The sequence below is a fragment of the Peromyscus maniculatus genome, chromosome 1 (assembly GCF_049852395.1).
Source record: "Peromyscus maniculatus bairdii isolate BWxNUB_F1_BW_parent chromosome 1, HU_Pman_BW_mat_3.1, whole genome shotgun sequence".
Lineage (NCBI taxonomy): Eukaryota > Metazoa > Chordata > Mammalia > Rodentia > Cricetidae > Peromyscus > Peromyscus maniculatus.
In genome coordinates, this window is record NC_134852.1 from 10,639,219 (window position 1) to 10,665,474 (window position 26,256).

General features: G+C 37.7%; 1 protein-coding gene across 1 annotated transcript; it reads left to right on the forward strand.

Annotated features, from left to right (window-relative positions):
* The first annotated feature begins 6,067 nt into the window (after positions 1–6,067).
* On the forward strand, positions 6,068–24,099 carry LOC143271834 (killer cell immunoglobulin-like receptor 3DL1). Its single transcript, XM_076564098.1, has 4 exons — positions 6,068–6,131; positions 7,843–8,148; positions 11,192–11,485; positions 24,005–24,099. Exons 1-4 carry the CDS (start codon positions 6,068–6,070, stop codon positions 24,097–24,099), a joined length of 759 nt encoding a protein of 252 aa, XP_076420213.1.
* Positions 24,100–26,256: the final 2,157 nt, after the last annotated feature.

A 26,256-nucleotide genomic window follows, 5' to 3' on the forward strand; every position in this document is an offset into this window, starting at 1 on the left:
ATTGAGATACTATCCATTGCAATAGATAGGTTTCATTCTAACAGGAGAGCAGGCATCACAGGGTGTTGGCTGCTGGCTTCTGTGAGTGACTTGTTGGTGAGCCTTCTGAATTGTGAAATTAGGACTCTGAAAACCTGTCACTCGGTTCTTTCATAGATTGTTCCAGATACTGTTCTTGGCTGAATCAGACTTCAACTTTTATTGGATACACTTTTAATTTCTGTTTGTTCAACACAGGGTTTCTCTGTGTTGCCCTGACTATCCTAGAATTTACTTGGTAGACCAGGCTACTCATGAACTCAGATATTGACCTGCCTCTGTCTCCCAAGTGCTGCAATTAAAAGTGTGGGCCATAACACCCAGTAACTCATGACCAGACTTTCTTTCAGCTTGAGGGATTCCACACACTTCCCTGAGCTTATTGTCAGGAACTCTGTCTGCTACATTTTTTCTGAGAAAATTTTTATTATCTCTGAAGGAGACTGTTGTTGACATTTGTAGGCAGAGTTTTTCTTTTTTCCACTCAGCTGGTCATCCTGTTTCCTGTGTCCTGTACATGTTTGCTCCAAAGTCTGACATTAGCTGTTGCTAGAGTTTTCCGCCTTGCCCACAGTCAGGACAAATCTTTGTCACCCGCCAGTCCCACAGCCACTCAGATCCAACCAAGTAAACACAGAGACTTATATTGCTTACAAACTGTATGGCCGTGGCAGGCTTCTTGCTAACTGTGCTTATAGCTTAAATTAGTCCATTTCCATAAATCTATACCTTGCCACGTGGCTGGTGGCCCACCAGCATCTTCACATGCTGCTGGTCATGGCGGCATCTGGCAGTCCGTCCTTCTGCCTTCCTGTCCTTTTATTTCTCTACTCTGTTAGTCCCGCCTATCCTTCCTGCCTAGCCACAGCCGATCAGGTTTTATTTATTGATCAATCAGAACAACTTGACATACAGACCATCCCCCAGCACAGCCAAGTGCAGACCATCTCAGACACCTGCACTCAGGCCCATGGTCCTAATCATCCTCTATGCGGACCTGCTGGGTAATGCCACAAAGAACCCAAGAAGTGCTCCCACAGGACATACAGAACATCCCACAGCACTTCCCCTTTTCTTTTTTTAAAAAGGAAGGTTTTAACTTTTACACATCTTTAAAGCCAGCTTGGTATATTTGGGAATTTGGGCGTAGCTTCTCTTACTACTTCCTTCTGGAGGGGGGCGCAGTATCTTATGGGGATACAAAGAAAATTTTAGGTTCATGGAGTAGTCCGTGAGACTGTATCGTCTGAGCCAGTTGCCTTGAAACGATTCTGGATGTTGGATCATCTGGGCCATGGTGTCATCGGAGACCTTTCAGGGGGTCTTGGCTGGTCAAATCTGATGTATCTTAATCTGGAACAAATCCATAGCCTCTGGCTTTCTGTAGAGACAAAAACAGAGCCTCTTTTCCAAAGCAACATATCCTTACATCTAAATTTTGAAGTCAAGGTACCTTTAAAATATACATTTTGGCATAACTCAACAGCCTTTGCAATCAAATGTTTTTCTTCAGCTACAAATATCAAAGAGAACATAATCCAGATTCTCTGTGCGATATCCATCTTTATGTGGCTTATTTTTTATATTACTTTTACTTTCTCTTTAAAGACTTTATTTTTTTTAACTTTCTATTTCTTTATATAACTGTCTATGTTCCTTTTCCTCTCTCTTCCAAGCCTATGTACATTTTTACACACATTGTAAAGCATTTAAAGTCTTGTTCCATCTGAATCTGTCTTATTGCGAACTTATTGCTTTAAACTGTAGCCTTCTAAGCCTGAAACGCCTCTGTGGCTGCTGGCTCCGCCCCCTTCAATTTCCCAACTTGGCGGTGGTACGTTTTCCACCAGCTCTGGGAGCCATCAAGTCTCAGAAATAGTGGGTCTACACTTTTATCCAAGCAGCGTGTAGCCCAGAAACCTCTTTTTTTTTGTACTAGCAAAGGCTAAATCCGCCACGCAGCTTAATGTTCCATTTGCAGAGGCCTCATTCCCGCCATACTGCAGGTCAAGCGCACACGCCAGGAACCCGCCAGGAACTCAAACAGGCAGCTGCTGCTCATTTGAGAGAGACAATTAAGAAGCTGTTTTTAGTTCCGTTTTAGAATCTTTTTTCTCAGGTTTTAGGTACAAACTCTTGCCCCACGTTGGGCGCCAATTAGCTGTACTGGAAGTCACTCATGTTCTTTTCCTTTTATGTCAATCTGCTGTCAGGATCTCTCATGACAATTGTATGCTCGGTGATCTTGATGATTTGATTTGAATTTATTTCATGTCATTTGACCATCTTTAACCTGGCCATGTGCTCTGTGACTTTACCTGTGTGCCATTACATGCTGCTTCCTGGACTGGAGGCTGTCATCTCCTGACTCAGCTTTCCTCTTCCCAAAAATATCATTGTCTGTTTATCCTGTCTATACTTCCTGCCTCGCTACTGGCCAATCAGCATTTTATTTATCAACCAGTTGGAGCAACACACTTTCACAGCATACAGAACATCCCACAGCAAGGTGGTGTCCATTCTGTTGATTTTCTCAAAGAACGAACTCTTCATTTTACTGATTCTTTATATTATTTTCTTTGTTTCTCCTTTGTTGATTTCAGCCTTCAGTTAGATTATTTCCTGCTGTCTTGGATGTATTTGCTAATTTCTGTTTGAGATCGTTCAGGTGTGCTGTTAAGTTGCTAATATGAGATCTCTTTAATTTATATATGTAGGCACTTAAAGTTATGAACTTTTCTCTTAGCACTGTTCTCATTGTGTTCCATTGGTTTGGTTATGTTCTGCATTCATTTTCATTGAACTCTGTAATGTTTTTCATTTCTTTCTTATGTTGGTCTTGGCCCAGTTTTCATTCAGTATAGTGTTCTTAAGTTTCTATGAGTTTATAGGCTTTCTTTTGTTTCTGTTTCCTAGAATTCCAGCTTCAAACTATAGTGGTCTGATATAATACAGGGGTTATTTAAAGTTTCTTGTATCTGTAGAAACTCTTTCTGTGAAAGAGTATGTGATCAATTCTTGAAAAAAATTCATGAGGTACTGTGAAGAAGTTATATTCTTTAGCATTTGGGTGATATGTAATGTAGATAGCTATTATGTTCATTTGGGACACCATGTCTGTTAGGTCCAGGATTTCTCTGTTTTCCTTCCTTCAACAAGACCACAGAAACCCCAACAAGACCACTCTTCCTAATAGCCCACTCCCTTTCATGCCATTGCCTTTCAAATCACCACAGAAGTCTATTTTGTTAGATATTAGAATGGAAAAACCAACCTGCTTCTTATATCCATTTGCTTAGAAATTCTTGGACCAGTGCTTTATTCTGGAATAATGAGGTGATGTTTACCTTCAATATTAGGGGTGTTTCTTGTATGGAGCAAAAGGATGGGTCCTGTTTTCACACTATTCTGCTAGTCTGGATCTTTTTATTGAGGAATTGTGTTCATTGATATTAAAAAATATTGATGACCAATGATTGTTAATTCCTGTTGTTTTGGTGGGGGTAGTGGTAGTCTCTCTCTTTCTCCCTTTCTCTTTTTCTCTCTATCTCTTTCTCTCTCTCTCTCTCTCTCTCTCTCTCTCTCTCTGTGTGTGTGATGTGTGTGGTGTGTGTGTGTGATGTGTGTGTGTGTATGTTGGCAAGTACATGAACATACATGTTCTTCCATTATTTGCCTTTACTAGTGTGAAATTATTTATTTCCTGTTTTTACATGGGTGTAGTTAATATTATTGGGATGAAGATGTCTTTCTAGTATATCTGTGGGGCTGGATCTCGAGACAGCTATTGTTCAAATTTGACTTTATCTTGGAATATGTTGATTTTCTTATATATGGTGATTGAAAGTTTTGCTGGATGGTAGGTCAAGAACGGTGGTGGCATATTGAATCTTGGGAAACTGAACCTACTGGAGTTATAGAGTTACATGTGTTGGAGGGCAGCCTATCTGCTCTTCATGCTGGTGGGGCCTTTGCCTGTTCTTCTGACTGTCCTGGCCTGTCCATGAGCAGCAGTTGTTTGCCTATGTTTTGTTGGTGGTTTCTTATACTTCTGTAACTTAATTAAAAACACTCTGGGAATTATTCATCATGGGGTTTATAGGTCTCCCTTTTTTGTGTTTTCTTCTTGAGTCTCACCATTGTTCTCTGTAAAGTTTTACATCTCTGATTTTAATGCTTATGATCTTACACTTGGGTGCCTGTGCACTAATAATAATGAACTCCTCTGTCATATAGAGGAGTTCAGTGTTGCTAAATAGACCTTTACTATTTATTATAACTGGTGATAGTAGTCAGGTCAACTTGTTGCAACCCTGGATTGACTGACTTTGGTGTCAGCTTCTATACTTCAGCTGGGTACCTTCCTGTATTTTGAGATCAGATGCTGTTGCTGGATATACTTCCTGGTGTTTTAAGAGGCCTGAAAACACTCTGAAATAAAGAACAGTCTCTGTCTAGGGTCTATGATGGCTGCTGGGTGGCCAGTGTTACAAGATGTGCACCAGACCTGACTGGAACTATAGCTTGGAGTCTACATAGTTGTGAATACAGAGATTATCTGTTGTCTGCTTTCTCAGGGGCATCTATAAGTTGGATGCAGATAAATTAACAAGTTTCATGAGCTGGCAATTATCAGTCCAAATCATTTCTAAATATACATAAACAAGGTGCTGAGAGCGGGGCGGTGGTGGCGCACGCCTTTAATCCCAGCACTCGGGAGGCAGAGCCAGGCGGATCTCTGTGAGTTCGAGGCCAGCCTGGGCTACCAAGTGAGCTCCAGGAAAGGCGCAAAGCTATGCAGAGAAACCCTGTCTCGAAAAACCAAAAAAAAAAAAAAAAAAAAAAAAAACAAGGTGCTGAGCAATACTAGACTCCCAATATTTCACATAAAAGGAGACTTGAAATGATGGAAGAACTATATATCAGCCTCTAGTTTATCACACTTAGTTTAGAAACATGAACCTGTATAAACTATGTGAATGAAAATTTTTACAAAAGTACATGAGGGCAAATTAGTTCAAAAGACTCATTCCTCATCATTGTTCTAGATCTTCTCACTTCTGTGGTCCTGTTGGCTATCTCTCCCTCATCCATGAGTTTAAGAACATTCACGATATACTTCTCACTGGAATATTGTTAGATTTCTGGAGTTGGTGCATCAAGAACTGTCATTTTCTGCTCCTTTGGTGACATCAACTCTGATCTATCATCTCAATCACATTAACCTTTCCTTCTACACTTCTGGTGTAATTTCTCTTTAAAATGTATTATTTTCATGATGAAATTTGCTTCATTATTCAAAACTCAAAATTCTCAGCTAGAATATCTTAACATGAAAGATATAGCATATATATATATATATATATATATATATATATATATATATATATATATGGTATGTTGGATAACACCTACAGTCTTTGTCTTAGGGTTTCTATTACTCTGAAGAGACACCATGACCATGGGAATCTAAGAAAGGAAAACATCTGATTGAGGTTGACTTACAGTTCAGAGTTTTTGTCCATTAAAATAATTGTAGAAAACCTAGCAGTGTGTAGGTAGTCAGGATGATGATGGTAGAGAAGGAGCAGAGATTTCTTCATTTTGATCCACTGGCAGAAGAAAGTGACTGTGTTTCACACTGCTAATAGCTTGAGTTAACAGACTACAAAGTGTGCCTCCACAGTGACACACTTCCTCCAATAAGGCCACACCTACTCCAATGAGGCCATGGATCCTATTAGTGATATTCCCTGTGTGCCATGTAATTAAACAGAAAAGTCTATGTGGACCATAACTATTCAAAAAACCATAGTCTTTTACACTCATCATTTCAAAATGACTCTATTGTGTACAACACATACAAATCTACTCAACTCATGAAAGAAATCCATGGCAGACCAAACAGTAATTGCACCAAAGCACAACTCTGTGAATCTATAGATTTACTGTTACTGATAACATTTTGGATTAGGGGTTACTCATAGAAGCAAGGGTGACTCAAACCTTACTTAAAGCACACCCCAATATGAGTGATTATCATGAAGCCAAAACCCTGGCGCTCAGTGCACAACTTGCAGGCAGCCCAACAGGTCTTAGACATTAGCACTCAGAGCTCAGCTGGTCCAGTATCTTACTCCTTCTATAGAGCTGGGAAGGGCCACAGATGAATCTTGAATGTTTCACCTTTCCAAGACAGAGAAAGTTTGTTTACTTTCTGAATATCCTGAAAATTGCAGCCTCTTACATTGAAGCAGGGATGTTTCAATTCAGAGAAAAGTGTTATACAAAGGACCCAAAGAAGAGAAAATTGGAGTCTCAGCTCTCAGGGATGAAGGAGCATCATTAAATATTTTCTCTGTGCATCCTTCTGCAGGATATCATGACAAGCCTTCACTCTCTGCCTGGCCAAGCCATATTGTTCCTTTGGGACAGCATGTGGAACTTCGATGTGACTCTCATAGTAACTATTATTCATTCAAGTTGTACAAAGAACATGGTAATCCTATCCCTCAGATCCAGGGAAGATCATCCCAGAAGAAAATTTTCTTGGATTCTGTGACATCAGCACCTGCCGGGACATACAGATGCTATGGTTTTAATCTCCAATACCTTTAAAAAATTTCAGCTAACAGTGACCCTGTGAAGATCATAATCTCAGGTTAGAGATGATGTTTTGAGTTCCTTTCATTTCCCCAAATCTCCCAACCCTGGAATTTTCAGAAACAGTGTTAGTAAGAGGTTTGGATTTATAAAGGAATATTCAACACAGAGAAATATATAATGTTCTGGGCATTATAAGACATACAAGGTCATGCATTTTTCTAGTCCCTAAGGCTTCCTGTGTGTTAAATATGTCAAGGAAAAATTGGGCTGGAAGATGGAACTCAGGTCTTAACAACTTGATATCAGGATGCAAGAATATCCTGAATTATTCCAGGTCTGTAGAACTACAAGGATTGATATAAGAAAAGAGGGAAAATCCATTTGTGGGAAAAACAAGCATCATGAGTGAGACACTGTGTCACAAACTCTGAACATGGAGGGAGGGTACAAGTGCCAAGGAATGCATGAGACTAAGACAAAAAAATGGATACTTTCCTAGTGATTTCAGTAGTTACTATCCCTGAAGAAACCTGATTTATGCCATTTGGGCTTTCAGAATTCTGATCTCCACAATACTTGTATTCATTTTAAGAATGAAATTTGTGGTAATTTGTTATGTTAGCAATTGGAAAATAACATAGGAACTCATGTCAAGAGCAATTTTAGAAGCATGGAAGGGATGCTCTGAGAGCACTAAAGTCAGGATGCTAATTCATCAACATGTTTGGGAGGAAACAATGCTTTTGATTCTGGATCAGGAATGCCTTATAGGGGTTTGAACCAAGCATAGAGCTAAAAGTGTTTCCCTGATAACCATGTTCAATACTAATTCCTTCATTCTGCCAAGGATTATACTTTATCCAAATTTGCATTAAAAAGGACACATAGAGCAGCCTGGTGTGAAAATTGCCATGTTTCCTGCACGTTCCAGTCTTAGAAAAAGACAATAGGGCCTATGGAAGTAGGGTTCAAAAGACACATTGTCACAACAGGCCAGTATGAAAATATTGTGATAATCCTAGAGTCAGATAAGGAGGAAATGGACACAAAGTTGGAGGAGTCTGTGTCCAGAGTTGAAATAGAAAAGAACAAGTGCACTGGAGCACTAACAGGGAGCACAGACCAATTGAGGGAGAACCATAGGTCTTCAAGGACACAGAGATTTTGATCAGGTTCCTACAATTACTTTATTGTTAGGAATCTACAGGAAGCCTTTCCTCTTGGCCTTACAACCTCCCCTGGTGAATTTAGGAGAGAAGGTGACACTGGAGTGTCGATCAGAGATTATGTTTGACACCTTCATTTTGACTTCACATAAAAATGGAACAATCAAGGACTCTCTCAAACTTTCTGCAGAACATCATCGTTGGAATTTCAAGGCCAAATTCTCAATAGGTCCTGTGACACCTGACCATGCTGGAACTTACAAATGCTATGGTTCTTACAATCACTCACCATATGAGTGGTCAGACTCTAGTGACCCCATTGATATAAAGATCACAGGTAAGAGGGTGCATACACACTTTTCATTCTCTTTGTGATACAGAAAAATATTCTATACACTAAGAGCTGTGGGAGGTCTCAATAAAATGAGTGTGGGAAATTTACATGAAGGCATCTTTGGTGAGTATTTTACTGATATAGAGAATGAAAAGAAATACACAAGAACAGACCCTTGGTTATAACATAAAGCACAGATACAGGAAGGTGCAAAGGAGTCATAAGCAGATATAAACAGAAAATGGCAATTAGGTGAGCATAATATGAACCAGAGAGAATGAAGTCTTTCTACTAACATTCAGAAATTTTTTACTTCTACCTCAATAAGAAGTCTGTCAAGAGATCCAGAGAGATCATGTGTCTGACCTGAGTCCAAATACTTAATTGGGCTGGTTATTAATGAACCCTTATGCCTTCACACAGGTGGAAACCAGAAAAGACTGTGAATTAGTAAACATGGAATGTGTGCTAAGAGAAAAAATACAAAAAGACAGAAGCCTGCATGGAAACTTTGATAGTAGAGATGGAATAATTGTAGCAGATATTAAATATGTCAAGACAGAGCTTGTCTGACACATGATATGCCTGGCTCTCTTGGTAGAAGTCTTATAAAGGTAGAAGCAAAAAACAAATTATGAACTAAGTGCTTGGGAAGTAGATGACAGATCACACTTGAGCAGTACACACACTAAGAGTAACAATAGAGGGAAGATCACCATGGCCATTGTTCAAGAGAAATATAGATATTTATGGAATATTCTGTACTTTGAAAAGAGAGATTAATTAACACAGATATGTAAAAAGATACACAACGAACAAAGAAAAATAGAAAGATATTAGATTCTAGATTTTTATTATATATAGGATGGCAATGTAATAGGTCATGAATTTAACAAGTGACCATGAGAGGAAGAAATATTTAATATTAAGGGATGAGAAATAAATGAAAGATGTATGACCATGGAGGAGGAAATGAGGGGAGTAAAGAGATCAGCAAATCTGGTCCAAGGGAGGGAAGAGGGGAAAAAATGAACAAAAGGAGCTGTATGAGAATGTTATAATGAAGACTGTTACTGGGTATGCTAATTAAAACAAAATCATGATTAACTCTAATTGAACCCATTGACTTGCAAAACACTTGGAAAAAATGAAATATAGAGAAGACAAATTGGTAAAATGAATGTGATTATTGGAAGTAGAAGGTCAATAAAGAATACTAGCCTTAATATGGTTAATATTGTACATCTATAATTATATATGTAACAACAATTTTAAAAATATTAAATGATATATAGTTTAATTTCAAAACTTAAAACAAGCATAAAAATATATTATGTTTACATAGGAATATTTCATAATGAAATTGAGTGCTAGATAAAAATCAATGATGCTCACAAAAGCAAACTTTAAAAGACAGATGGAATGAACCCCTGCAAATAGAGGGAGAAAATGTCATTAAGCAAAAATTGGAAAAACTAGTCTATGACAGAGTGAGGTCATAGACTAAAGATGGTAACATAGAAATAAAGAGAGAGAAGGAGAGAAAGAGAGGAGAAGAGAAAGGGAGAAATAGAGAGGGGGAGATGGTAAGAGGCAGAGAGAGATCAAAGAAATAGAAGCATGTAGCAGGAACACTGAGGATGAATGAACACTGGTAACTAACTGTCTCTTCCTCTTTTCTTCCAAGTTTATACAAGAATCCTTCTCTGTCAGCCCTGATGGGCCCTGTGGTGATCTCAGGAGAGAACATGACCTTGTCCTGTGTCTGTGCCCTTCAGTTTGACATGTTCCATTTGTCCAGGGAAGGGTTACCTGAGGGACATGGTCTGCCTGCAGTGCAGAACCAAAATGAGACATTCCAGGCGGATTTCCTTCTTGGTCCTGTGGTCCCAGGAGGGAACTATAGATGCTATGGTTCTTTCAGGAACTCTTCCCATGTGTGGTCCCAAGTGACCCCTTGTATCTTCTTGTCACTGGTAAGAGAACTTCATTTATATATCATATACTGAAGCCATGTCTCAGAATCCTCCAATTGATGATAGAGAGAAAACAGCATTGGGAACTACAGAGAAGGACCGCACTGTGTTCTAATGTCGTGTGTGTGTGTGTGTGTGTGTGTGTGTGTGTGTGTGTGTGTGTGTGTGTGTTACATTTATACATGTGTGTATACATATATGATATATATGTACATGTATTTATATATGTATGGGTATATATGACATGTGTACATATATATGTGAATATGCATAGCTTTAGACATACACATAACAATAGTTTTCAATGAAAAGGAGGATATCAATTTAAGAGTGGTGTGGGGATATGAGAAACATGGAGGAAGGGTTGCTGGGAGGGACTGGAGAGAGGAAAGGGAGGGGAAAGGGAAACAATTATAATTCAACTGAAAACCTTTTGTAAAAAAACATGGAATTTGGGAGTTGGTAGCAGATTACAAAATAACAGAAAGGAGTAATAATGAGTAAATCTAATTGAGCCCATTGACTTGCAAAACAACTGGAAAAACTGAAATATAGAGAAGACCAATTAGTAAAATGAATGTGATTATTGGAAGTAGAAGGGCAATAAAGAATACTAGCCTTAATATGGTTAATATTATACATCTATAATTATATATGTAACAATTTTTAAAACACTAAATGATATATAGTTCAATTTCAAAACTTAAAACAAGCATAAAAATATGTTATGCATGCATATGAATATTCCATTATGAAGGTTATTGCTAGATAAAATTAATTATGCTCATAACAACAAACTTTAAAATACAGATGGAATGAACCCATGCAAATAGAGGCAGAAAATACCATTAAGCAAAAATATTTGAGTCCAGAGTGAGGTCATAGACTAAAGATGGTAACATAGAAATAAAGAGTGAGAAGGAGAGTAAGAGAGGAGAAAAGAAATGGAGAAATAGAGAGAGGGAGGTGGTAAAAGGCAGAGAGAGATCAAAGAAATAGATGCAAGCAGAGGGAACATTGAGGAGTGAATGAACACTGGTAACTAACTGTCTCTTCCTCTTTTCTTCCAGGTTTATACAAGAAACCTTTTCTGTCAGCTCTGATGGGTCCTGTGGTGATGTCAGGAGAGAACATGACCTTGTCCTGTGTCTCTGACCTTCAGTTTGACATGTTCCATCTGTCCAGGGAAAAGGTACCCAAGAAACATGGGCTGCCTTCAGTGAAGAGCCACAATGGAACATTCCAAGCCAACTTCCATCTTGGTCCTATGGTCCAGGCTGGGTACTATAGATGCTATGGCTCTTTCAGGAACTCTTCCCATTTGTGGTCAACCCCAAGTGACCCTTTGTACCTTCCTGTCACAGGTAAGAGAACTTCATATATATCTCATACCATGTGACTAATGAAATCCTGAAGCCATGTCTCAGAATCCTCCAATCGATGCTAGAGAGAAAGTAGCATTGAGAGCTACAGAGAAGGATTGCTGTGAGTGCTAATGTCATGTGTGTGTGTGTGTGCTACCTTTATATATGTGTGCATGAATATGTGATATATATGTACATGTATGTATATATGACATGTGTACATATATATGTGAATATGCATATCTTTAGATATACACATAACAATAATTTTCAATGAAAAGGAGGCTATCAACTAAAGAGTGGTGTGGGGATATGAGAAAGCTTGGAAGAAGGGTTGCTGGGAGGGACTGGAGAGAAAAAAGGGAAAGAATTATATTTCAACTGAAAAACTTTAAAAAAAAACATGGAATTGGGGACTTGGTAGCAGATTACAAAATAACAGAAAGAAGTCTCCCAAAAACTATTTATATGACTTTGCATCCACACTTGGATAGCTATGTATAGAGGCAGATATAAAAATGGGTCAGTACAGACGCATTAGGGATGAGCTTCATATCTCTTTGGGCAGAGCAGAGATGGAGCAACCCTCCTGAACTCTTGCTCACATAGATCTTCCCACAGCAGTCCTATGAATCATCAAAACTTGAAATCCAAAGAGAGAGCCAACACCCAGAAGCAATCCACTAAATGTCACCCTATAACTCTACAGGCTCAGCACTAAGAGGTGGAGTGGGTGGTGGTCACTGTCCAAATTTAAAAACTTTCCTTAAGGGGAAGGCAGACAGCCTCTGATGAACTTTCTCCCTCTCCTGTCCCCTTCTCTAGTTAACTCAACAAGAAACTACACTTCTTGCAGAGAACCAGACTCCAAAACTAGTGAGTAACTGATTCCTCTTCTAATGTGGAAAGTTAGGGACCAAAAGCTCTTTGTTTTGTTTTGTTTTTTGTCTCAGCTCCTTCTTGACTCTGTATTCTTATCATCATAATCTCCCGTCTCTGATTCTTGATCTCATCAACATTAGATATTATTTAGAGCAGCATGGGGAATATAAGGACTATTCATCTCTAATTTCTGTACCTGAGACCTTGGTGAGTGAAAAGGAGAGTAAATTTTCTCCCTTATCAGGATCAATGAAGTGCTCATTCTAGCTCTGTTCCTCCAGGAGAGGGGGTGATGGGGCCTGTAAAAGGAAACATGTGAGCAGAAGGGAGGGTTTTATATAAAAATACTACTTCTGACAGATTAGCCTTGACTTCTCTTTTCCCTACAAGAGAATTCAATGTCTAGTTCAAGGTGTTGTAGAAGTAGAAGTTGCAAAGCAGCTTAGCTGAACACTGGTGTCAATCTCTGATGGAGAAATTGAACACATGATTTACACATAGGGTCCTGCAGGTTTCTGCCAATGGCACAATGCAAATATATATCATTGGATCTGTGCATTCTGCTGGGCCATATTCAATTTACTAGTAACAACACTCCTAACACTGACTCTCCTCTGAATAGTTATCAGTTGTCTATACCTTGGCTAGGGGTGGGACTTCATGTCACCTCCAGTCCCCATGCTAGGATTTTCTCTAACTTGAGCTTGCACTGGTCATGGGAATGCAGTCACAACTCTTGTGGAGATCATATATGTGTCTGCCCTACTGTGTCCAGAGACACTTTCCTGTAGTTATTCATATATATGTATATATGTACATATGTGTATATTCATATATATGTGTGTATGTGTGTGTGTTTTGTATTAAAATGCAATACTCAGATATATATATATATATATATATATATATATATATATATATCAGAAATTATTCACTGGCACCATGGGATCCAAGGGGACTCTCAATCCCTTATGTCTTCACCTGAGTCCTCTGTAAGTGAAGAGAAGGGGAAATTTGTCTCTCTTGTAAATAAAAGTCAAGTGATAATTCCTCTCTATAGTTCAGAAGAGGGATGATCTGCTCTGAAAAAGGTTGGAAACAAGCAGAATATTACTTCCTCCCAGAGAGGAGGTGATGGGGACTGAAGAAGGAAACGAGTGAGCAGAAGGGAGGATTTTATATAAAAATACTACTTCTGGACAGAATAGCCTTGACTTCACTTTTTTCCTTTGAGAGAAATTAATGTTGGTTCAGTGATGTTGTAGATAGATTAATTCCACAGGAGATTCAATGTACACTGATATGAATCGCAGTTAAGACAATGAACACGTGACCTTTACATTGTGTCCTGCCATTTTTCTGTCAGTGGCATAGAGGTGATGAGATGGAAAATTATGCACAAGTCACATGAAATAGAATTACTTAGAAGTAAGCTTTAAGAGATAAAAATTGAGGTTTCAAGTTATTGGAGTCTATCAATCAAGGAATTTTGTGAATGACAATGCATTGCATCAATACTTTCCTTCTGCACAGTGCTTCATGGAAGACAAAAGACAGCGCATTTTGGATTTTATACACTGAAGCCAAAGGAACATACAGCTAAACTATATGGCATTTGTAGTGTAGGCAGAAACAGAACACAGGATATTCTGGAATGTTCCTCCTTACCTCCATTCATACTATATAGATCACATGTTATATTTATTCTTAGAATTTCATGTGAGATAATGCAGAACACATAGTCATAGCACATATGCCATCTAGATCAATATTTCTTAATAATTGATTTGCATTAGTTTTTTGAATTTCAACCAATAGGCTTTAATCATATACACCCCCTACTCAAATCCTCCTGGACCTATACAACCCAGCTGTTATCTCTTTTGTCCATGAAGTTCAATTTGTGATGTCCATATATTCATGAATGTGTGACCTCTCACTGGAGCATGGTCCACTTACTTTTCCCAACTCTCTTGAAACTGACTCTCCCAACAGCTATCATTTGCTTATAGCCCCTTGTCTAAGGGTATGACTTCATGTCCACAGCCTCAGTGCATGCTAGGATTTGGTCTACCTTGCACATGTACTGTTGTTGTGCATGCTGTCACATCTGCTTTGAATTCATATGTGCAACTTCTTTCTTGTGTCCAGTAGATACTATTTCTTTTTCATTATCATAAACCTCATTCAGTCATTTTTGGTCCATCATTTTCACAATTAAGACTGATCATTTGTAGAGTTAGATGCCATGTAAATGTCATATTTAGAGCCAAGCATTCCACAGTCCTTTATGCTCTGCACTGTGGTGACATTTTGTTCCTCAAATAGTGTGCACCCTAATAAACTCATCTGGGGTCAGAGAAAGGAACAGCCACTAGATACAAAGGCCAGAAAATGGTGGCACACATACCTTTAATCCTGGCATTCTGGAGGCAGGGATCTGACTGGATCTCTGTGAGTTCAAGGCCACACTGGAAACAGACAGGAGTGGTAACAGCTTTTAATCCCAGGAAGTGATGGCAGAAAGCAGAAAGGCATATAAGGCGTGAGGACCAGGAAATAGAGCTGGTTAAGCTTGGAGGCTTTGAGCAGCAGTTCAGCTGAGATTCATTTGGAAAAGGACTCAGAAAATTCCAGTCTGAAGAAACAAGATCAGCTGTGGAATTGGCAAGGTGAGGAAGCTGTGGCTTGTTCTGCTTCTCTGATCTTCCAGCGTTCACCACAATACCTGACTCCAGGATTGTTTTTTATTAATAAGATTATTTAAGATTCATGTTGCACTGCACTTTGGCTATTGTGGGAACCTGTATTGATCAACATATATTACAAATATAAACTTTCCTGCTGAGATTTGAGAAATGCATTAAAGTAGGGACCCAAAGAGAAGTCATAGGAGCCAGTTTAATACTGTGTGCATTTAGCAGAATGAGAATAGTAGTTTCTTCATCAAGAATATTGTCCTAAAGAATAATAATATGTTAGTTATCCATCTATCAATAAATGTTAGGCAATCTGTTACACGGATCTTTTGATTGTCATCTTACTTACTGCATTCATATGTTCCATCAGATAATCATGGGCTCCTGTATATTCTGATTAGACTGTCTTTCTACATGATGGTTTTCTTGTTCATTTTCCTCATCCATTCTTGGTGCCATGCAAAAAGGAATGTACATCAAGAAGAAGGCAGTGAGTGTCATCTGAGCAGCATGAGAAACTGAACCTGGAGGAATACAGGTGTGTGGTCTTCATTTAGTTGACCTAGGACAGGGACAATGATGTGGGTCTTTGCAGAGAGAACACCTGAGCCCTTGTTCTTTCCCTCAGCTCTCAGACCGGTGACTAATTCCTCACTGTATATTCACATTCAAAGTAGACTAATATCTAGAAGAAGGTTTTATGAAAGAGAGAGCACTAAAGAGAGAACTAGGACCATAGAGCAAGAAAGAGATGGGGCTGGAACATAGAGTTACAAAATATCTAGTTCTCATGTGTGGGAGAAGAGAAAACTTGGGTTTTACCATATCTCTAATTAATAAATTGGTATTTGAAATGAGCATGCAAAGTGCTTTCTTAGGTGTTATTAATTACTCCTATGCTCTAAAAATGCAACATCAATGACCAAGGGTCTGAAGTGAAAAGAATTTGGAAGAGATAGGTCCTCATGAACTCACACTTTCCCATGAAGGTTGTCCTACATCCCCTCATACTGCACAAGGATATTTTCATATAAAAGCACTCAACATTTGCCTCTTTTTAGGACCCTGAAGGAAAATAAACGCAGAATGTGACATGCACCGAATTTGATCAGTGGATCTTCAAACAGCAATTTATCAGGACCAGCTCCTCACAGCCCAATCAAGCCTCCACATGTATCAGGGTGTGCATGGGAGTTATGAAATGACAAGCTGAGATCAAAGATTGTTGATACCCTATGAGTTCTCAAAGAAAGATATCAGGAATTCTTCTGTAAAGACCTCAGCCCTTTTGGAAGCAAAAAATGAATAGATGAAGTAAAACAATTGCTGAAATCATAGGATAGAATTCTCTAACTTTGGTGCCATCTGTCATTGTTCTGAAATGGATCTGAATGTGGACATCCTATATTTAAATGCTATGGTTCTCACTTTTCCTTTGGAGAGAAATCAAACTATAAAGTGAAATTAGACTTGAAATGTTAAAGCCTGCTAAGGGTTCATTTTTGTAATTGCCTAGTCTTGCACAGCTTTAACAAAACTTCTTTGCATGTTTCTGTAAATTAAAGCTTGCTTTGTGCCATATGACCTTCTGTTTGCCTGAAGATAGAGTGTAATGTTAGGTACTCTGCCTTTAAAATCCCGATTGAGGTATCTTGGGGCTGCCTCTGAGAGCCTCAAGTCTCAACTATATATCTGGTGTCAGTATGTGAATAAATGCCTTTGATTTCTTAAATTTATTAATGACCAGAGAGGGGAATCTCTGAGTGACCCCACACCCATAACACCATTATCTTGTAAGTAATCATAATAACCTTCTTAGTTCAATAAATTAGACCTGTCTGGATAATTTATTGGATCTGTCATTGGTGCCCTATCTGCTAGAATCAAGAGATGAATGCTCATGCTTTACCAGAAAGATTCTCACAAACTTTGTACACACTAAAAATCTTAAATTTGTTTTTTTGTTGTTGTTGCTATGATAAAACCCCATGATCAAAAGCAAATTGAGGTAAAGGGTTTATTTGGCTAACATATCTTAAATATCCCAGGTCACAATCCATTGAGGGAAGCCAAGGCTTGAACAGGGATGAAAGAACTGAAGCAGATGCAATGAAGTTTCACCACATACTTGAATGTTCTTTATGGCTTGGTTAGCCTGTATTACTATGCAATTTATGATGACCTGGCAAGAAGTGAAACTACTCACAGAGGTCTAGGCCTTCCCACATCAACCTTGAAACAAGAAAATTCCCAACAGATTGCCTCCAGGCAATTTGTGTGGATGCATATTCTCAATTGGTAAGCCCAAATGATCATATCTTGTTTCAAACTGACAAAAATAAATAAATAAATAACTGGGACACTACCCCATATATTTTCTTCTGTGTTTTCTTTGTTTTGATATATGATAAAATGTGTTTGTTAAATGAAAAACAAAAGCTGAAACAGATTGTCTTCTTGCCCTATATTATACTGATTTGAGGGTCAATCAACTAATGTATCTCCTAGAAGCAGACATCTAAGCCTTAGTAAGTACTTAATTTCCAATATGCCATTGCATAAAGAAATGTTGATAAATGATCCCAACTTATGCATCACTGCTGTGACATAATCTTTTGTACACTCTGAAGATAAGTTACTCTCACTGGTTTAATAAAGAGCAAACTGTCTAATTGCTAGGCAGGAATAGGTTAGGCAGGAGAACCAGACTGAGAGAACACTGGGAAGGGCACAGTCACCATCTAGACAGAGAGAAAGCAGGATAGGGAGTAAAAATAAGGTAAAACAAGACACTTAAAAGAGTGTAGATTTAAAAATATGGGTAAATTTAAGCTATGAGAACTAGTTAGAAACAAACTTAAGCTATCTGCTGAGGTTTCATAATTAGTAAGTCTCCATCTGGTTATTAGGGAGTTCACTAGTGGGACAGAAACTTGTTCCTGCACACGGCAGGAAAATAAAAGAACCATCTTGAGGAATTTAAAGACCTTTGGACAAATAAGCTTCTAAAATCAGCCCGAGAGACCTCAAACACTATATAGAGACAAACAGCCATCTTGGAACATCTACAGCAACCCCTTCCAAACTTCAGGGATCATCACAAAAGAAGCCTTTGAAGAGAGCATAAGAGCTAGAAGATGGGAAGGAGTATAGCAGAGGCTGGTCTCTGAACATGGCAAAGCTGTTATACAAATGAAAGCACCACACCAATAAAACTACCTAGTGGATCAGCAAACTGAATGTGAAATTGTATCCATAGTGTGCTGATGACTAACATTCCTTCATAAATATTCTCAAGAGAGGTGTAGCTCTTGTTTCTAAATGTTTTAGGCAATTGTAAATGTCAGTTTTCTTGATATATCTGCTAGTGTGAATTTTAATTTAAAATGTCAACTTGCTAGAATCCAGAATCACTTCAAATATCTAAGAGTTGAATAAACCACAGAGAGTTTGCATGTTGGCATGTCTGGAGCAAAATTTTCTGGTTCATTATAATTGGTATGAAGAGATGTGCTCAATATATAGTGAGTGGCATAATTTCCTAAGTAGAAAGTCCTTAAAATTTTAAAAGTCAAGTAAACAAGTTGAGTATAAGCATACATTCCTTGATCTGATTTTTATTTGTAGATACAATGTGACCACTGTCTCTTGAGTGACAGTTCTTTTGATTCGTCCAGAAAGATGAAATTGCAAGTGAAACAAAACTTTGCTCCTTAAAAAATAAAAAATAAAGACAAAAATGCTTACAAGCAAGTGTGGTAGTGAACACCTATATTCCCAGAATTGGGTAGGATGGAAGAGAATTAATTCAAGTTTGAGGCCAGTCTTGGCTTCATGACTGAATTCTGGTACAACCTGGGCTGCTTAATATAGGCTGTCAGGAAAAATATAAAAAGAAATTTAAGATGAAAAGAGAGACAGGAATTTGAGCCACCTTAAACATTTTTAGGGAAAACGTCTTTCATGTTGGAAATATAAACAGAAGAATTCTTTGTTTCTTCTGCAATTCCCCACAAGACCAACTAAGTATTCCAAAAAGAACTGCTTATTTTGCAGTTGAAGTAACGAATTTAGAAAAGTGTGGTCAGTAACTGAGACCTCACACATCTTGTGGGTCCTACTACCTCACAAGTACCTGTGGTTTTGAATGCATGCAAACAGGAAGCTAACTGGACTGCAGCTATATCAGCATTTCAACCCACAGAAAAACCCTTCCTGTGTCCCCAGTGAGTCCTACATGAAAGCGAGTTATCAAGGAAGTCAGGGCTCACACAAAAGCTAGACTGTCTCTTAACAGGAAGACTTACTTATTTAGTGGCAGGCAAGGATTGTCTACTCTTCATAGCATTCTGCTAATGTGAGTGTAACTGTGTCTGGAGCTTTTGGGTTGGGCTGCCTCTCTTCAACCAATAACATACTGTCTGGGTTTTAGGGTGAATGAAAATTATTGAGAGGAGATTGAGGGACTGAAAACTACATTTGAACTCTCAAGACTGTGCTTATTTTGAAAAGAAAAATGTGTTTTGAATATACAGAAAGACAAATGATAAAGATATTTATAAGAAATCATAGAAAGGCCAGCAATGGTGGTGCATGCCTTTAATCCCAGCACTCGGGAGGCAGAGCCAGGCAGATCTCTGTGAGTTCGAGGCCAGCCTGGTCTACAGAGCGAGATCCAGGACAGGCACCAAATTTACACAGAGAAAACCTGTCTACAAAAACAAAAAAAAAAATTTAAAGTAATGATAGATGAATGGCAAGCAGAGATAAATAGATAATGAGTAGAATAAAGATGTGTAAAAATAGATGATTAGAAAAATAGTTTAACAAATCACAAATATATAAATGACTGACAGAACATTTGATTGATAGAATGAAGAGGATTAAAAAAATATGATTGATAACTAATACATATACATATGTATATATATATATATGTATACAGATAATAGATAGATGATAGATACATACATACATATAGATACATAGAAAAATACAAAGATGACTAGATATATGATAGATAAATAATAGATTCATAGATGATAGATAGATAATAGGTGCTAGAAAGATAGCTACCAACATGATTACAGATCACAGTGACATACATAATTGATATACCCAAACTTATTGTCAGATCATTAAGTACATAAATAAAATATTGTAGAGGTATAATGAAAGGAAGTTAACAGCATACCAGAAAGCTCTAAATCAAAAAGAAGAAATCATACACAGCAGGACGATAGAGCAATAAATAATCAAAATCATGGTTGAATTTAATACAATACAAACAAAATAAATACAAAGAATCAATAAAACAATTTTAGTCATCAGAAAAAACAAGATTGACAAACCCTTATCCAACTTAAATAAACCATAGGAAGAATACCTACATTAAGAAATAAGTCATGAACATGAGATATAAAAATAAAGAAGGTTAAATCAAAGGAATCCTAAGGACATACTTTAGGTACCTGTACCACACCAAATTGGAAAAATCTAGAAGAAATGGATAATTTTCTCTATGCACACCACTTATAAAGGATAAAAATTAAATAAAGATTAGATAAGCAATTTAAGTGGACCTGTAACACCTACTGAAATCAAAGCAGCAGTCAATAAAACATATCCTCAGCAAAAAAAAAAATAGATTTAGCACAAAATTTTGCCAGAATTTCAGAGTTAATGCCAATATCCCTCCAGTTATTCCACCTAATATAAAAATGGTATTTTATGAGGCCACAGTTACCCTAATACACAAACCAAGCTATGGTCCTTGGTAAATGATAAAAGGCAATGGTAAACAGTGGGTTTACTTTTAGCCTGGTATAAGAGTGCACACTGATTAAATGATGTGTGAATGTGTGCATGAGAGTTCTGGTGCTTGTAAGAGAAGGAGAGGGCATTGATGGGATCCCCTGGAGCTGGAGTCACAGGCAGTTGTGAGCCTCCTGTTGTGGGCACTGGGAACTGAAGTTGGGTCCTCTGCAAGTTCAGAACACACTCTTAATGGATAAGTGATTTCTCTAGCCCTGTACACTCACCATTCTTTACCAAGAGCACCAGAAATATATTTTTATGTCTTGTTTCACTTCATTGTTGAATGGTTGACATGGAGATATCTGAGTATGTTTAATATGTACAATTTGACAACATAGTTTTGCATATTTTCAGACATTTTTATTTTACCAGGCACTTTCCTGACTCTTCAGCAATTGTTCTTTATTTCAGTAGGACATATACTATTCTCAACAATGAACATAGACAAGAAACATCAATATTCTGATGATGGAATTCTAGAAGATTCTGTCAGAGGCCAAGAAGCTGTAAAAACACTGCAAAGAACTGGGAACAGGTGAAACTGGACTGACTACTGGCCACAGAAATCCTAGCAGTAGAGTATGCATATGTAATGTTTAGTACCTGCAACATTTTATTATATTGTTAGGCTTTTTCTTCTATATTATTCTACATTTCTAAACTTAAAACTTTTATTAATAAATTTTTTCAAATACATTATAACTAAACCATTTTCTCTTCTTACTCTTCTCAGGCTCTCATATACAGCCATTTTCTTCTCTCAAATTCATCTTTATTTTCAATTACCTTTAAATATCTATATATTTTCCTAATTTTATGAATATAATTAGATTAGTGTGTATAATGTTGTATACATTTACATAATTTTATATTGACATTTCTAGCAGATGCCATCTCACAACAAACTTCCTCCTCTTGTTAGTAGAATCTTTCTTTCCCTTCTTCCATAATATTGCCTGTGCCTTAGATGCGGGAATTCTGCTGTTAAAGATCAGCTAGGCTTGGATACCTCATAATCATCTTTTCTCTCTATTTTTTTGTTTTCCGGTTTTTATTTGCATTTGTTTGATGCTAATCAATGAATGTATTTTTCTCTTCATGTGTGAGAGCTACATTTCTATGAATCTATAAGGAGAACATTTAGATATTTAGAATGCACTTAGGGATTATACTCATTTTGAGTTTGTTGAAATTGATAAGTATGAAGCTTGCATTCTTCTACATGCAGCCATCCAGTTTGATCAAACCATTTGTTGAAAATACTGTCTTGTTTTCCAGTGAATGTTTTGGGTTTCTTTGGCAAAGATAAGCTATGCATATATGTCTGTAATTATGTCTGGGTCTTCAAATTGATTCCGTTAATGAACCTGTCTGCCTTTCGACCAATACTGTGGTGTGTTTATTAATATAGGTCTATAGTAGGACTTGAAGTTAGGAATGATGAGACCTCCAGAAGTACTGTTAGTGTTCATGATATTTTAACTATCCTGTTATTTTCTCTGTGTGTTTACATTACAGCCAGAAATTGTCTTTTTAAGATCTGTGTAGCATTGTGTTGAAATTTTGATGTGACTGCATAGATGAGATTCTTTATATTACTTTTAATAGGTTGGGCATTTTTACTATGCAATTCCTACTGATACATGAGCATGAGAGATTCCCCATCTTTTGCTATTTTTTTCAGCTTCTAAAAACAAATTTCAAATACAGCAAAAACTTATTCGCTTTGTTTGATTTTTAAAAGTGGAATTTTATTATTCTAAATACCTACATGATTAATTAAGAAACTGAATAACTATAACATAAAACTGGAATAATTCAGTATAATCAGTTTGACTGACACATTAGGACTATTCTTACAATATGAAAAATAATTATGGGACAAGTTGTATAGAATGCCAGAGGAAACACTGAGTCTTGAATTTAAAAAGCAAAGAAACACGTCAAAAGTTTGAGAATATTAATCAGATTTAACCATTTTGCATAAAGGTGATGGATTCAAGATGCAATTCATTTGTAGTCATGGTAAATACTTCTGCTGAAAAGCTAAAGCCTGACCCATTTCCAAGAAGTTATGATCCACAAAGTCAATGGCAAAAGAGATTTTTTAACTTAGTATGAGAACACACACATTTTTTTTTTTTTTTGGTTTTTCGAGACAGGGTTTCTCTGTGTAGCTTTGCGCCTTTCCTGGGACTCACTTGGTAGCCCAGGCTGGCCTCGAACTCACAGAGATCCACCTGGCTCTGCCTCCCGAGTGCTGGGATTAAAGGCGTGCGCCACCACCGCCCGGCGAGAACACACACATTTAATTGAAGCACTTGGGAGGCAGATGCTGGTAGGGCTTTGAATTCAAAGCCAACGTAGCTTGGACTACAAAGTGCATTCCAGTATAACCAGGGCTACAGAGAACCCTGTCACACACAAAATTAATGAACGTGGCAACAAGGGCGGATGTTTCTGTTGTTAAGCTTTCTGAGCTGTGGTCAGACAGACACCTCAAGCCTCTTTCAACACCCAATATGTTTTATTCTGGTTCTGCCACTTGTCAGCCAAAGCAGCACCATGCTGTCTGTGCTCCTAAACCTGATCTGTACTGGTGAGTCCTGCTGGGAATAGATGGTGTGGAATAAGAGGGTGGAAATATCATCCTGGGAGACTGAATCTGCCTACAGCAGAAACACTGGCCTCCATGGTTTATATTAGTGCATGAGTTCATCTTAATTAAGTAAGCTCTGATTCTAATGTACAGAGGACCAACAGGATAGGGATGTCAGATGGCCAGGCTACTGAAAAAGAAAGATGAGTTCAACATGAGTTTTTCTTTCCAGGCCTCTTCCTAGTCCTCAGGACATTGGCACAAGCAGGTGAGTCCATCTTTAAATATTGAGATACTATCCATTGCAATAGATAGGTTTCATTTTAACAGGAGAGCAGGCATCACAGGGTGTTGGCTGCTGGCTTTTGTGAGTGACTTGTTGGTGAGCCTTCTGAATTGTGAAATTAGGACTCTGAACCCTGTCCATCAGCTCTCTCCTAGATGGTCCCAGACACAGCTCTCGGCTGACTCAGGCATCAACGTATTTTGGATAAACTTTTAATGTCTGGTTTTTCAACACAGGGTTTCTCTGTGTTGCCCTGACTATCTTAGAATTTACTTGGTCCACCAGGCTACCCATGAACTCAGATATTCACCTGCCTCTGCTTATCATGTGATGCAATTAAAAATGTGAGCCATAACACCTGGAAACTCATGACCAGACTATCATTCAGCTTCAGGAAATCCACAGAATTTTCTGATCTTATTGTTAGGAACTCTGTCTGCTACAGCTTTTTTGAGAAAATTTTTATATACTTCATCTCTGAAGGAGAGTGTTGCTGTCAATTATAGGCATAGTTTTTCTTTTCTCACTCAGCTGGTCATCCTGGTCTCTTGTGTCCTGTAAGTGTTTGCTCAGAAGTCTGATATTAGCTGTACTGGAAGTCACCCATGTTCTTTTCCTCTTTTGTCAATGTGATGTCAGGATCTCTCATGACAATTATATGCTCATTGATCTTGATGATTGGATTTGAATTTGTTTCATGTCATTTGACCATCTTTAACCTGACCATTTTCAGGTTTCTTCATGTCTCAATACTGTTGTACAGTAATTTTCTAAATAAGTTTTTCTCTCCTCTTTTCTAAGCTTTGTTTTCCTGTCTTTTTGTAAATATTATACAATTTCTTTGTGAATTTCATATAATATTTTAATAATATTCATTCTGCTCGCAAAACTCATTCTAAATGCCACCTTCATCGTCCCAAGTAAACCTCAATGTTCCTTTATTTTTCTTGAATTTTTATGATTTTTAATTGGGTATTTGGATGGTTTCAATTTATTTTCATTCAGGTTTTGTATTTACATGACATATCATGTAATGCGTAATCTAAGCTCACTCACTCTCCTATATTATAATCAAGTAAACTGTTGGTATGTTCTCTTAGCTTTTACATTTTTACATTTATTTGGTGAATTTGTGAATGTGTGTGTGTGTGTGTGTGTGTGTGTGTGTGTGTGTGTGTGTGTGTGTGTGTACATCCACCATTACACTAGTGTGGAGGTAGAGGAAAACCTGCTGAAATCAATTTTCTCTTTTGACCATGTGCATCCTGGCAATGGTTTTCAGAGAGTCAAGCTTGACAGAAAGAGCCTTTGCCACTTAGACATCCAGCTGGCCCATATATTCTTCCAATTCAGTAGCTGATTTTTTTGTCTGTGGGGGTGGTATACAAAAATTTTATGTTATTGTTAGTTCATTTCAAAATTCAAAATATTTTCTACCCAGAGTTTCTTTTTCTCATAGTTAGATTGCATCTTTTTTCTTTTATAAAAGATGATATCTTTGTAAATTAAATATATGGAGAATGTCATACATAACTGTTATATGTACATCATTTCCACCCCTTGGAATGTATCCAAAGAACTTGACGTCCTATGGCATTAATGCTTGTTCAATCATGTTCTTTGCTGCTCTATTTTCAATAGCCAGGACATGGAAACAACCTGAATGTCCTTCAGCTGATGAATGGATAATGAAATTTTAACCCATGTACACTGTGGAATACTGTTCAAAGATAAATAACAATGAAATTAACATTGACACAGATAGAACCAGGAAATCTCATACTGACCAAGGTAACCCAGACCCAGAATCACAAATAGCATATTTTCTATTTTGTCACTGGATGATAGCTCTAACGCTGAATCCGTGTGTTTATTCTCCTAACAATTGACAAGGATTATTTTTATTTTTCTCTCATATATTATATCCCTATCACAGTTTCTCCTACATTCATTTCATATTCAGAAAAGAGCAAGGCTCCCTGGGATATTAACAGAGCAAAGCACAAAACGTAACACTAAGCCTAGGCCCATAAGCTTGTATCAACATTGGACAAGGAAACCGTATAAGAGGAACAGGGTCCTAAGTGTAGGTATAAGAATGAGAGACAGCACCAACTCCCAATTCTAAGAGTCCAAGAAGAACACCAAGCTATACATCCATAACACACATGCAGAGTAACTATCGTAGACCCATACAGGTTCCCTGATGAACTCTTCAGTCTCTGTAACTGAAGGCCATGATCCATTCTACTTGAATCCTTGGGTCATGTTCTGGTGATGCCTTTGACCTCTTTGACTCCTACAATTCTTCCTTCCCCCTCTTATTTGAGCTTCCTGGAGCACTGCCTAATGTTTGGCTGTGGATCTCTGCATCTGCTCCCATCTGTTGATAAATCTGGTTTGATATTGAGGTCTTTGATCCACTTAAACTTTAGTTTTGAAGGGTAATAGCGTGCTTCTTATATCCCTTTGCCTAGAAATTACTGGA

Bases quoted from the DNA above. Each gene is read 5' to 3' on its own strand.
- LOC143271834 (XM_076564098.1), top strand. From the start codon at position 6,068: ATGAGTGATTATCATGAAGCCAAAACCCTGGCGCTCAGTGCACAACTT. The intron at 8,149-11,191 runs GTAAGAGGGTGC...CTTTTCTTCCAG, and splicing joins CATTGATATAAAGATCACAG to GTTTATACAAGAAACCTTTT. The intron at 11,486-24,004 runs GTAAGAGAACTT...TTTTCAACACAG, and splicing joins TTTGTACCTTCCTGTCACAG to GGTTTCTCTGTGTTGCCCTG.